The sequence below is a fragment of the Centropristis striata genome, chromosome 6, assembly GCF_030273125.1.
Source record: "Centropristis striata isolate RG_2023a ecotype Rhode Island chromosome 6, C.striata_1.0, whole genome shotgun sequence".
In the NCBI taxonomy this organism is placed as follows: Eukaryota; Metazoa; Chordata; class Actinopteri; order Perciformes; family Serranidae; genus Centropristis; species Centropristis striata.
The window spans coordinates 15,491,884-15,506,020 of record NC_081522.1 but is presented as its reverse complement, the minus strand read 5'-3'; the positions used below and the strand labels follow the sequence as shown (position 1 = coordinate 15,506,020).

The window sequence follows — 14,137 nt, the reverse complement described above, 5'->3', positions numbered from 1 at the left end:
GAAGTTTTGGAGTGTGTCTGCACTCTCCTAGAATGCTTAAACATCAGCGTTGCTGCGGCAGCTGAGACTGACATGGGCAGAGCAAGTTGGAGGGTAGGGTGGAGGAGAGAGGTAAGAGGGGACAGAGAGATGGTGCAATGGATTGATGAGGGATCATACAGGGTGTCATCTGGTCAACTCTGTTGGGCTTTCAGCATAGTGTCCCCAACAAGTTGAGGTCTGTGTGGGCTTTTTGTGGCTCAGTTCTTCCCCACTCATGTCTGAGGTGCAAGGTCAGTAGTTATTGCTACTACAGTGTTGGATTTCACTAGTCTTCTAAGCCTATTTAACGGCAGTGGGGGAATTTTGTGACACTGAGTTGCAATATCAATCTTTTTAACATCTTTAAAGCCATTGTCACCTTAAAAGATGGGCTCTATTTTAATGGTGTTATTGCAAATATGATTTAAGCTAACCGCATATTACTTATATTAGCATCACTCACAGGTTTCTTGTCATGGTATTTCTTTATATTGCAAATATAGTTGACCGTGTAGCTTCCTGATAAGAAAGGCATTCTGTTGCTCTGCTAAAAGCCCATAGGAAACAAGTGACAACTCTGTACACATTGGTTCACATACTGCTACACAATTGAGATTAAGTCAATAATTAATGCGTTGTGGGAGATGAGTGCTCTTGGAACATGAGGACAAAGGGACAGATAAAAGACCAAAAGATGTTCTCACAGCCCACAGGGACAGGGATCCACATGTGGATGCTAGAAAGAGGAAAGAGTAATTGTCATATAAATCCTGTAACGTGTATTGCAAGACTATTTCTTACTTTGGGTTAAACCAAATAGTTATTGTGAATTCAGTAGTGATCAATGAACAGCAATTATATGAATGAAGCCAGTTGTTATAACACTCAGCTATGAAAATGGATAGTTGGAGCTTATGGATCAATTGCTGATCAGCATGAGTTCAAGGATATTACATTATTGTTATTATTATTATTATTATTATTATTATTATTATTGTTAGTAGAACTAGAAGTAGTAGTAGTTTTAGTAATAAATATGTTTGGCATCTGTTTAGCTGTTAAAAATTTAGGAATATTTCCAGTAGAATTAAATTGATCTTTTAAAATGTTGAATGTTAAATATTCAGCGTTCAGTTGTACAAGGCAAAATTCAGGGCATACAAGGCTGCAGACATACGTACATATATACCACTCCTTCATATGAGATTGATTTGTTGGGATGGTTACAGAGTTAATTTAAGTTTCGTGCTAATCTGCATTCAACTTCATGACAGGAAGTACTGCAACTTCTTTTTCTCTCTTTTTCATTGCCTTTTTTCATTTTCATTTCAAGGACAGGTCAATCTTCAACCTTTCACACCTAGAATGTCACACTAACATGACAAAAAATGAATTTTTGATGTGTTAACAAGGCCAGTCACACTGAAGACATGTTGGTAGCACCAGCTTATTTCTTATCGCACCTTTCCCATCCGCTTGCTGTAGAGGAAACAGGAAATCACTGTTATTTCTCACCTTTTATTTTAAACCTTCTTAGAATGCATGCATGCTTAAGGCTTAAGAGAATTGCTCAATGGCACCTCAACAGAGGCTTTCAAATGAGACAAAATTGAATGCCTTAAGCCGCATGCTTTAGAAGACCTCATCTGCCTACTAAGGTTAATATAATTCTTAGAACTATAATTTTTCATTAATATGTATTTTTAAAATAAATATATTTACAAAAGCATCCCTATCATTTAACTACTTAAATTATAGAGTATATAGGTAATTTCTCTACGGTGGCTCTGAAGTGCAAAACACCCCAGCAATTCGCCACAACACGCCAGCAATTCGTGTGGTGAATAACTGGCGTGTTGTGGCGAATTGCTGGCGTGTTGTGTGAATTGCTGGTGTAGTTTGCACTTCAGAGCCACCATATTTCAGTAGAAATTCTAATTCAGGATGATGAAAACCAAAAAGCTAAAGACCAAAATATGTGATGGTGGCAGAAGGAAAATGTGGACTTGCTGCATGAAAAATAAATAAAATACCTATTTGAGCACAACGACAAAAATTGCTGTGACCCTCCAGTGTGTCTTCATCCCTTATCAAGCCCCTTGTGATCTCACGGTCACCTTTTCTACTTTTTTTCTTTTCTTTGCTGTAATTCATTAAAGCAGCAATATTCCGTTTTATGGCTTATTGTTCAGAGTTATTCAGACTTTACTGTTCTCAAAGGTTAGACTGAGCGAGCTAATAAAAATAACAAACAAAAAAGCATTTACCACCCAATAACAAACTACTCTTGGTTAAGTCCTCTCATGGAGCTATACATTTTTCCGTACAGGCCCAGATTGTAAATCACATAGATAATCAGTTCAGTCAGATACTCGACTTGTAAAATGCAGAGTGAGTATGCAAATGTTGACACCACAGAGCAGTGCATGTGCACATGCATACAAATGGACGGGTATGGTTACGCACATGCACCCACTTCAGTTATTGTCTATATTCTGTGTTGAGTCAGCAGATAGATTAGCATAGCCAACTAATCCATCTTATTAGAAAGGGGGGGGGGGGGGGGGGGGGGGGGGGGTACCACAGGCATGTCTTGGTATTAAAAATTTTGCTGAGTCAGTGTTATAGGCTGGCAGTTTAAAATGAGTCCTGCGGCTTACCCCCTATAAAAAAAAATCTACATGGAGTGTCCTACACTGACACATCTCAAGGTGTGTGTGTGTTGGGGGGGGGGGGGGGGGGGGGGGTTGGGTGTTTGGTTTGTTTGTTCGTAGCAGAGTGATGGCCGCTATCTTTCATCAGAAGTCAGTCGAGTGTGTTGAGCCATCTCTCTCTCTCTCTCTCTCTCTCTCTCTCTTTATCTCTATCTCTCTCTCTCTTTATCTCTATCTCTCTCTCTCTGGAGGACAGATCCATATCAAATCATAATAGATGGCGGTGCTTTTTGAACAATGAATCAAAGCTGAAGCAGGTCTCACAGTGGAGCAGAGACATAACACATTTGACAGGGGCTGTTTTGGATGACAGCAGGTCACCTGCACGCACACACACACACACACACACACACACACAAATAAACAAGCATGTACACACATGGACAGGTTGCTGCATTCCTCCCTGGAAGTCAAGTATATTTCTCAGTGTCATAGCTGCTCTTACACACCATATCCACCTGTGGTAGCCCTTTTTAGGACTAATCTGACACAGTTGGCTGAATCAGTTTACATAATCTCTTCCAATGCCAGTACTTGACAACTGCTGTGTTTCAATGTTGTGGGTATCACGTCTGGAAATGTGGCAACACACACAAAAAGAGCAGCTTACCTGGCAGAGCTGTAAAGCATCCCTCTGACTGGGCATGACTAATCGCACGCCTACCTTTACACCAAGGCACCCATGTTTTACTCTCCCTCCCTCTATGTCTCTCAGCATCAGTCCCTCACTCGTCTGTAGAACCGCAAGAAGGAAACTACAAATTTGTTTTGGGATTTCAGACCTCTGTACTAACTTTTAAAGTTGCCAGGCTGGCAACTAAGCATCAGCTTAGTTGGTCATTTTTAGTCACCTTATATTTTGAGTAATTAACATACTAACCAGTTATTTGGCACCTTAAAAGTGAAGATGTGACATAAAGGAATAAAAGCATTGTAACAGTAACTGACCAAAGTTCTTTACTTAGAATTTGAATCTTAACTGACAGTGTTGAAGATAGTTTAAAAGAAATGAACAAAGAGAGAGGGGCAGGTTTGAACCACTAGAACCATCATAAAGCTCACTTTGCCATATTTCTTTAAGCTTTTAAACAAGAAGTAACATACTGTATATCATACAGCTGAGCTGACAGTGAGGCTGTCAATCACCAGTGAAGGACGTTCCAATGCATCGCGCAAGTGACATTGATTATTCAATACACTCAGTTCAGCTTGAGGATAAAGATACATTTGTTCCTGCACTGAGCACAGTCTCCTGCTTTCCTTCTCATTCCTTGAATATGTGCTTGTGTTGTGTGTCTGAGTGCATCTCTGCTCATCCTGACCTTGACTCAAAGGCGTGTCGTGACGAGCCTTCACAGTGTTTGAGAAGCTTGTACAGTAGTTGCTTCTTGTTGTCTGAATTTGACTGAATTATTCAAGGCTTCCACTTTGACAGAGCGGAGGTATTTATAGCCGTTGGTCTCTGCCTCCGACACTTACACGGTAACAACGAGCTCTCAAAAGGCTCTCCAACAAACCAACCAATTCTGAAAGAGGGGAGGAGGAAAAAGAAAGACAGCAGAGAAGCACAGATTTGAAATATATGCTGGAGTTGTTTGCTTTAGGCTGAAATAAAATGGGACATTAAGGCCAGAAATACTGACACACAGATTTATTGCTACTCATCCAAGAAGTCTTATTTCACTCTAAAAACGAAGAAATCAGGGAGTCCTTCATCAGGAAACGGTGCAGAGGAATTTCGAATATACATCTTTATAAAATGTGCATTTCAGGAGTGCTTTTAATCATCTTTCGGCGAGGATGAGAGGAAGACCAGACCCAGCTCTTCATGGTGATTTGAGCTGGGAGACTCACCCGTGGCAGGAGTGGCGACCTCCTTGTCAAAGTCTTAGAGTGGAAGTTGTAAAGATAGAGAAAATGGACTGTTGTCCTGTCATGGTGTCAGATCTGCCTGTGCTGTGTAGCAGGATAGACGGCGTTGTAACAGTCGTGAAGGCAGAACATCCAAACTCCAAATGTCATGACCTGTACTGGGGTAAGTCACTCCCTGTCCACAACTCTCTGCACTGTTCTGATGTCCTCATACCACTACTATAGAGGACAAACAGATGGCTTGCTTGCTGTCGTACTGCATGCAAAGTTAAAATGGCATCTTGAAGGAGAACCTAAAAATAGCCCTCTTCTGTAAATGTGAGAAACTTGCAACATGACTCAGCATAAGGGGAAATGTAGTAAAGATAGAGGAGTAGCGTCTGTCTGCAAGCATACAAACGTTTGTGCACTGCATCAAATTTAAGTGACTATGGCTGAGAAATGGATTTAGTATGAAAAGAAACACATTATAATTGGAGAATGTATTTGACTACAAACAAGGAACTCATTAAACGTCTTCTCAGTGTCCACTCAGAGGATAATTGAAGGTCTTATCATGCGTCCAATTTTTCCTTTGTTCTTGCTGTCCATTGCCTCCACTTCATCTCAACCTTACGTTGCTCCACAAATGGAAAGCTATTGTTTTATTCTTGAACATTTTATGTGCATAATTGAAGGTTATTTCTGTTGTGTCCCTTTTCAAAATAGATATGTCTTGATTATCATGTAAAATCCATTACTCGGGCGACCTTCTATTGGTCTTAATGAAATAAGAGCGGGCAGATCTGGCATTTTAACTTATAGAGCAGAGGCAAAACATTGTCCGGCTGTCACAAATGACAGCTTTGATGAGCTCTTTTCTTTTAGTGCTGGCATTATTAGATCTCATCTCCTATGCTATTTTATTAAAAGCCTGTCTTGCAATGTCATTCTCTTACTTTGTGCCTTATTGAGTTTATATGCAGAAAGCACATGTGCCCGCTCTTCTCACTCCCTCTCTTCTCCTCAATTCTTTGCTTCTACAGTGTTAGACAGTAAGTCTCGATATATGTAAGACTTGCTGGAGAAAACTTAAATCAGATGACAAGTGGGATAATACAGCATCTTATGATTACCTTTGTTGACCTCTTGGGATTGTGCATATAATTATGTCAGCTCCCCCACATGGATTTCTCCCAACTAATCAGCGAAGATCAAGCTGTGTCACAGATAGTGACACCATGGCAAAAACACTTATAATAAGGACCTTAATAACCGTTAATTAACAAGTAATAAGGCATTGTTCTTGCTTTAGATCCGGTAGTTGCAAAAAACATAGTTAACTTATAGTTAACTTATAATAGATGAGCAATAAAGTATATTTTAGTATCAATAAGCAAACAAAATAAGATTAATAAAGGCATGGCAAAGACATAATTGGAGGGTCATGGGTGTTTGTAATGCCGTTATTAACACTTATATAAGCTTATAAACACACAATAATGTTAATAAGCATCTTGTAAGGACTTACAAGGGCCTTATTACTTGTTAATTAATGGTTATTACAAGGACCTCAATATAAAGCGTTACCCAAAATTTTAATTTGTAGTATTAGTAGTAGTTTCAATGAGGGCCCTACAAGGGGCTACCTCTTAAAGATATTTTCACTGTCAGTCTGTTGAAATCTACTGGCATTCATTTCAGTGTTGTATTTAATCTGTCCCCCTTGTCCTTCCACTTTAACATGCTTTCTGTTTTTCCCTCCTCATCTTTTCTTTTTGTTCCAACTTCACAGTAAATTAAGCTACCCTACATTCTCATGGCTTGATGAAAAGAACAGTTGAAGTTTTGTCACCTTTGATGTTAAATATTATCCTGCAGCTCCAAACCACATGCATGTGTTTTATGAATTCCCTGCATGTACAGAACAGATGAAGATTGGATTAATACATAGCTCATTTTAAGTCTTTCTTTTGTACTTCTCTTTTCCCTCAGTGTCCTCTCTATCACACTGTCCTTTTGTAAGCATGGCTAATTTCATCCAGGTGTGAAAATATAATTCACCTTTTCTTTTAAAGTGGTGTTAGGGAATCGTTTGGTAGAGGAAGAGAACATTCCAAAATAGACACAGGGAGATAAAGAGGAAAAAGGAAATGAAGACATTGCTTTGCTCTGCTGTGTGGAATTGGGTTAGCCTTGTATCCACGTGCACGGTCCAGCAACTCCCTGTTGGATCCGTGGAACGACAGCCACATTGTGTGACAGCACAAAAGAGAAAGAAAGAGAGTATGATTCTGTCTTTTTCTTGTGCCACAAACATCTCCTCACAGGCTGTGTGGCTCTTGGGAAGTTGTTACACCAGAGTGTCCAGCATTGTTGCAATTAATTTAAACAGTGTTTTAGTATTCAAGGTGTAGGGTTTACTACGCCCCCTGTTTAGTCTTCTATCCACCTGGTTTAGGAGGTTAACATGCACAACGTGAATGAGGGGGCAGAGACAGAGAAGGAGAAAAGGAAAGGTGGGATGAGTGGGGGTGTGGAAGGAAAGAATTAAAAAGTCAATGAGGCTCACTTATCAGTGGTAAAACAGCATAGGTTAATTTCTAATTCAGCAGGGCTCAGAGACGGTGTGTGTGCCTGTGTTAGTTTGTGTTTCCGTGCATCTGTGTGTATGTGATTTAGCTCTTGCGTCCTTCAGACAAGGACAGTGGAGGTGTTACAATTTGTCCAGAATAGTGAAGCACTTTGAACTAAGACAGGAGACATTAAACAGAACTCTAAAAGATATTAGATTAAACAGAGTCGAAATGTTATAGCATGACATACAGCTTTATGTGCTAAATACGGCAATAACGCACTATGTTCACAGCTATCACCAGCAAGACAAGGCTAACAGCTCATTCTCACATTTTTATGGATGAGCTATTGCTCCTAACACATAGGGAAAAAAAACCTTCAATCAATACTGAATTAAGTCTTTAAACCAGGCAGATGCAGAGCGTTTATCTCTGGAAGTAGTTTGAAAACCATGACTGTAAATTTGAGTATTAGAAGGGGGGGGGGGGGGGGGCTTGACTTCTAATATTACCTTGTGTTGCTTTTTGGTGGCAATGTAACGGCCTGTTACCATGGTTAGCAAAATGACTTTATGGGCCTTTATATTTACTCTGAAAAATCCTTTAATATGTCTAACTAAAATAAGCAAAATGTCTTGTCCTAAGTTGTTATTACAGGGCATTTAGCGCTGCACCTCCCTGTGTATGTAGCCACATTATCACAAAGAGGCTGACCTGAGTTCAAACCAGGAGCAACATTTCTGTCAGGACTCTTTTTTTATACTGCTAACACTGAAGGGTGAATATTGACTTGTTTAGTTTTTTTTTAGTTATTTGTGAAGTAAGCAGATTCAGTGTCCTGTAACAATTATTGAACACGTCCCAGCCTGTTCATATCTAACCTATATGATGCCATTAAAAGTAACATGAATTCCAGTTCATTTATGTGGTAAAACACTGCTCGTTAAAAATGTGGCATAGGGACAGTCTGTCAGTCTGTTTCCAAATTAAATGTGGAGAGGCATATTGCTCTTCATGTTTTTTCCTTCCTCTGATTCTGTCTGTTCAGTGTTATTTATGTACATTGCAATTTAAAATCACTTTAGCATTTAAGTATTCCTTAATAAGCCTTGTGAGCTCTTCATGGCCATCAGAATTTCCTTTAAGAGTAGTAAAGTGGAGCATTAGCTCCTCTCAGTCTCAAGAATTCAATACATTTTTCCTGCAAGTCCACATATAGAAACTTTAATGATGCAGGATAAGTCTGTCCAGTGCATGAGCTACCTTATGTTTGGAAGTCAGTAAGTGTTAACCAGCCTGCAGGTGTGAACGCAGCCTTAACATACAGTGTGCTTGCCTGCTGTGAATGATTTCGACCAGCAGGTGCCTCTAGTTCATTCCTGACTTGAGCACTCAACACAAGTGTCTTTAAAAAGCTTCAGTAGGTCTTTCCTCCTATGAGCTGGGGTTTTTTTTAGTATAAATTGCTTTTGCTGCCATCAGAAATGTGAAATGTATTATCTCCATTCCTTCCCAGGAAGACCAACTAAGTGCCAGGTGTTTCGAATTGAAAATGGTAAAAGCCTTAATGAGCTTGGGTGCAGAAGTGATTGCTGCTGGGTCATATGAGTGTGTGATAGAGACAGGGGCGACTTAAAATATATATATTGTATCCATCGTGCCTATTCTATCTATCTGTTCTGTTTATGAGAAAGCAGCTCAAAATAAAACTTTTACTTCGACCTAAATTAACTTTTTTCTACGTCTCATGTGCTCCACATTGTTTGTCTAAGGAGGCCATTACCACCATCTGTGTTTCTGTCACCAGACGCAGCATCTACAGTCTAATGAAAATGCCATTCTCTACAGATCTCTCTGATTAAACTACATTTTTAGGCCAACTCCTAATGTGCACTCACAGGCAATCCTCCTTCATGGTGTTTTCGGAAGGAAATGACCTTCCTGCTTTCCTCTCTTGCTTTTTCCGTCTGTGTGTTTTCTAAATACTTTACCATTATACTTTGCTTGTTCTTTATTCCTTTATATGTTTGGTAATGTTAAGGTTTTTTTTCATTTTGGCTATTTATTCATTCAAACTGAAGCTCGTTTTTATACTGTGTGAATGGTTGTATTATCTAGACTTCAATCATATCAGCGACAGTATGTCTAAAGTCAACCAACTGACTCTTTGTTAAACTCGAAATATGTGGTAATCTTTTAATATGCTTCATTTTAACATGACTGGTCAAATGTACTGAGTAACATTCGGTGAGTTTGTGATAGCCTTTGTTCTCTAGAATCTCAGTGCACTTATCCGCTCCTCTGACAACCCAGATGTTGTAGCTGTGGTGCAGATTGGACCATGCTTCGCCTTTTTTATTCCCATCTCGTGCTAAACCATGGCCAGCAAACAAAAAATAAAAGATAAATTATTTGTACAATAACTTAAACAACAGTCTTTACTTAAAGTAATCCCTTTTTCAGGTCTCACATTCAGTGTGTGTGTGTGTGTGTGTGTGTGTGTGTGTGTGTGTGTGTGTGTGTGTGTGTGTGTGTGATAGATGGAAGTGGAGTTTAGGTTATCTGTGCTATCAGGACCCTGCCTTTAGATGCTCCTGGGCTGTACAAAATAGATGACAACTGTGATGAATGAGCTGCATTTCCCACCCTTACACTGCATCTGGTATCACACACATACTGTACACACACACATGCATATACCACTCACATTCACAAAATACTGTCAGTGTGCACATTCACACTCAGTAACTCCTGAAATTATCCAGCATTTGGCTGATTTGGTTTCTTTTGTCCTTTTTTGAAGCAGCGGCTTTTTGATGATGCGTGAGGCTGAATGAGCAGGTGTGTGTGAGAGCTGACTGAGGGCTGGAAAAGACAGAAACTAAATGTGCAGAAGGAGACAATTGCTGACTCATCCACAACTATCTCCCCAAATATCAACTCCTATTTCATCTCTTCTTTCCTTTGATAACCAGTGCTAACAAAATGTCACGTCTTTCCTCCTAAGAACTGCCATAGAATAACCTTCTAAGACAGACAAATTACCAACCAGCTCTCACTTCACCTCCTCTGACAGCCGATAACCTCACAAAAACACCTACTCAGCTTCATTCTTAATTATTTGATGCTCTCACACTCTTTTAAGAGGAATTGGTGTTCATTTTCATGTGTCCACTTTCTTTTAATAAAGGATACACCCTATAGACTATCACAGGACTGACACATAGAGACAGACAGACATTCACGCTGCCATTTAAACCTATGAGCAGTTTACAGGAAGAAAGTAACCTAACACCTGTATAGAAGCTGGAGAACCTACTCTTACATGAGTGGAACATGCATAGAAGAAGGTTGCAAGATGTCAGAACAAACTGAAAATTCTTCTTGGCCTGCTTTTTGGCAGCAGAGAAAGCTATTAAACAGGGTTTGATTGGAAGGAAGGGATAGTGACACCACTTATCTACTGCTTACAATGTTGCTGTAAAATCATTACCTCGGCAGTTTTCCAACACACCTATAAACCCAGTCCAGGGAAGTTGGAGCCAAAGGAAGATTGCCTCTGGGCAGGTGTTTTCACTCACCTCCTCATGAACGGGGATAAATGCTGAGGAAATCCTTAAAGAGACGATTGAAATGACTAGTTTAAGCTTGTCCAGTAGATTTTACAATGTTTTTCTGATGTATATTGTTCAGAATTACCACCCTTAGAAAACAGACATGAACCTGTTGCGTTAAATTGTGGATTGTATGTGTGGGTTGAGAGAGCGTAGTAAGAGTAAAGTAAGTGTCACTTGAATGCAGATGCTGCTATAGGAGAAACTGGTGTTTCTTTTCCTTAATCAAGCTGAATTTCTCCCTGTATTATTGATCACTGCAGCAAAATTATGACTCACATTCTGTTTTCTCCAAATGGACTGAAACCAGAACTGTTGACATTCAGTAGCAAAAAATCTGTAAAACTATTTTTTATGGCTGCACTGCAAATATCCCAAAATGTCTTTCTGTCTGTGGTTTATAATCTATGAAAATAACATAGAAAAGTTCCAGATAAAGAAATTTGATCACCAAAAGTTTCATTTTTGATCATGAAAAAATGTTTTATGGTCAAAGTTTTCCTTTAAACTAAGCACATGATTTAAGCCAGCGACCATGCAGGTGACTCACTGACCAATTGACTGTGGTTCTTGCTCTGGAAAGAGATAATAGGCAGAGCTTGGTTTTGTAGTGTGATGTGCTTTCATTAAAACTGCCTCCTGCCTGTGAGTGGAGAATGTGTACAGAGGGAAAAACATAGCTACACATTTGTAATCATGCTGGAACAAATGAATGTGTAAGAATCAGAGAGATTGAGGTTCACAGAGCAGTGCTTTTGGAGAATGAAGAAAACAGCACAGGTAAACAAGATTACAGTAGAACGGCAGATGAAGAAAATGAGAAGGCGTTTCGAGCGGACTGCAAATCCTTTTTTTTTTGTATTGTTTTTGCCCTTCTGGTGTGTCACTAAGTGTCAGTGGATGCAGTTATCAGAGCTTCAAGTTATTCTGAGCCGACAGTCTGTCACTCACACACACAGTCAGATGGACAGGCTAAAGTGAATCTGAGGACACTGTCTCCTCACCTACTTTGATCTCTTTCCCTTTTGTGCTCTTTACATGTCTCTTTCTTTCTCATACACACATATACAAGTGTTATCTCAAACAGCTTGATGTATTGCCTTTATTAGATAGCAGACAGTAAGTGACAAGAAACAGAGAAGTGGGAGGGGGACCAAGGTTACACCCCAGACTTGTGGCTTCATGCCATGTGTCTCAAATCACCACCAGGATGCCCCTCGTTCTCACAGCTTTGCCCAATTAAGAGTTTCTGTTTGGCCTGAAAGGTTCTTGGGGTGTGTAGTCAGCAGATTGCTGCTTAGTGGAGGTGCAGTGTGTATTATTGGGATGGGGAGAGGGCATCGATCTCTATCAGCACTCCCATAGGATAAATCCACCCACATGCTGACAGGAACCTCACGCATACTGTACACACACACACACACACACACACACACACACACACACACTATATTAATTGAGCTCAACACGGATCCCTTTCAAGTGGATTTGCCTGCTTGAGAGGAAACACTGTAAAGGCAGAATTATGCAATTATTTTACTGTTTCAAAAACAAAAAATTACCATGGAACAATTATACTCTGGTAGGTTATGATAAATGAAGCATGTTAATGATAATTACTTCTCTGTGGTAGCTTAATTCCTCTCTGTGCTAACTGAATTACATTTTTGCTGACATTTTTATGCTGAAATGCACAGAGCTGGGGTGGAAACAGCCTTGACATTTTCAGATTTTTGTGGATTCGTAAAAAAGTCACTAGCAGAATGGAATCTTATCCAAAAGATAGACTTTGTCCTACCTGAATCATGTTTGAGAAGTGCATTCATGGGATTCAGCCCATTTGCTCAATTCTGTGACAAATTGCTGCAAGAACATCACACACTGGCATATGTGGATAATGTGGGGAGTTGCTTTGATATGAAGTCATTATAATTTAGTTGGAAATTGATAATACTACCATTCACAGTCCTGTGTAAGGCCTTGTTATAGGTCAAGCAAAACCAGATGTGTTGTTTTTTCACAGTTTAAATACCTCTTTATTATTATATTATTATTATTATTTATATTTATTATTTATTTTAATTAAAAGTGTACTAATACAACATTGTGCAGAAAAATAACCAGATGAGTGATTGACTCTTAAACTTAAATACACTGTTTAAACCTAATATGAAAACATTTGTCATTTTGAATTTAAAAGCATTTAATCTGTTTTGCAGAGACTCGGGAGGACCGCACTAAGAGACTGTTCAGACACTACACTGTGGGATCCTACGACAACTTCACCTCATACAGGTACAGCTAATGCAATTAGCAGATATGTAAGTGTGTACCACACACATTATATTGGCTATATCACCGATAACTTCCTTACCTGAACAGGGGTAATGAAGTCCATGTGAAGTTGAAGTTGAAGTTGGAGTGATATGAAACTGCTGCCATCTAAAGGCACACAGCTGCTATTGCACTCAGTTCTAATTGTAAAAAGCCCATGCAATTCTATTGTATAACTGCGTTTGTACACTGTGCACACACATGCATGAAATATACTCATGCATGTTTTTGTGCTCTATAGTTTCATAATTTGCTGGCAGGATGTTCTTATTTGATATGTGTAAAGTTTTATTTTTTGACTCTTAGTTCCCGTCTTTCTCTTCTTTTTGCCGTCCCTGTCTCAAGCTGACATTTATTGTGCAGAGTGTCAATGCTCCCTCTCTTCTAAATCAGATTTGTTATCTGAGAGTGGAGTAGCGAGCTACGTGTGGTTTTGTTGTGATGCAAATTCAAGCTTTAATGCCACAGTGTGTCAGTTTGAGACACAGCCCTAGTCTGAGTGAGCATTGTTCCCACCCACTTTCTCAGCCTTTTATAAAATGTCAAGTTCTTGCATTCTAGGTTTTAGTTGAATTAAATGTCATCTCTGTTACCAGAGCTCCAGGTTTGTCAAATTAGAATTACCACAGTCACACTAGCCTGAGATAGTCTACATATATGCTTTACGTGGTATGTTTTATTTTTGTTTTGGAATGACAGGTTTTACCTTCAACCAAATGTAGCTTCGTCAAGAAATAGAAAATAAAATACATTTCTTTTGCTTTCCAGAGGTGTTACAGTAATAATGAACACCACATAAATCACGGCTTTAAGACAGAGCTGAACTTTATTGAGTTAGGTTGTACAATTTCTTAGATGGATATCTGAACTGCTGTCTGAGGAATATTAGAATCATTAATGTCAAAGGACAGGTTTATTTTGAGGAAACATTTACCATTTTAAAGTCTTACATCATAGTTTGTTCTTTATTGAGTTTTGTAGGCGGATAGAGATTCTGAACAAGGACAGTGAGTGTATTGAATTAATG

General features: G+C 39.2%; 1 protein-coding gene across 2 annotated transcripts in view; it reads left to right on the top strand.

Moving 5' to 3' along the window:
• Positions 1-14,137, top strand: part of shank3a (SH3 and multiple ankyrin repeat domains 3a) — a 183,914-nt gene that overhangs the window by 147,029 nt on the left and 22,748 nt on the right. For both annotated transcript variants that reach the window (XM_059335864.1, XM_059335863.1), the window contains one exon: positions 12,996-13,071. In XM_059335864.1, the coding sequence (XP_059191847.1) occupies positions 12,996-13,071 (76 nt within the window). The remainder of the gene's footprint in view (positions 1-12,995; positions 13,072-14,137) is intronic.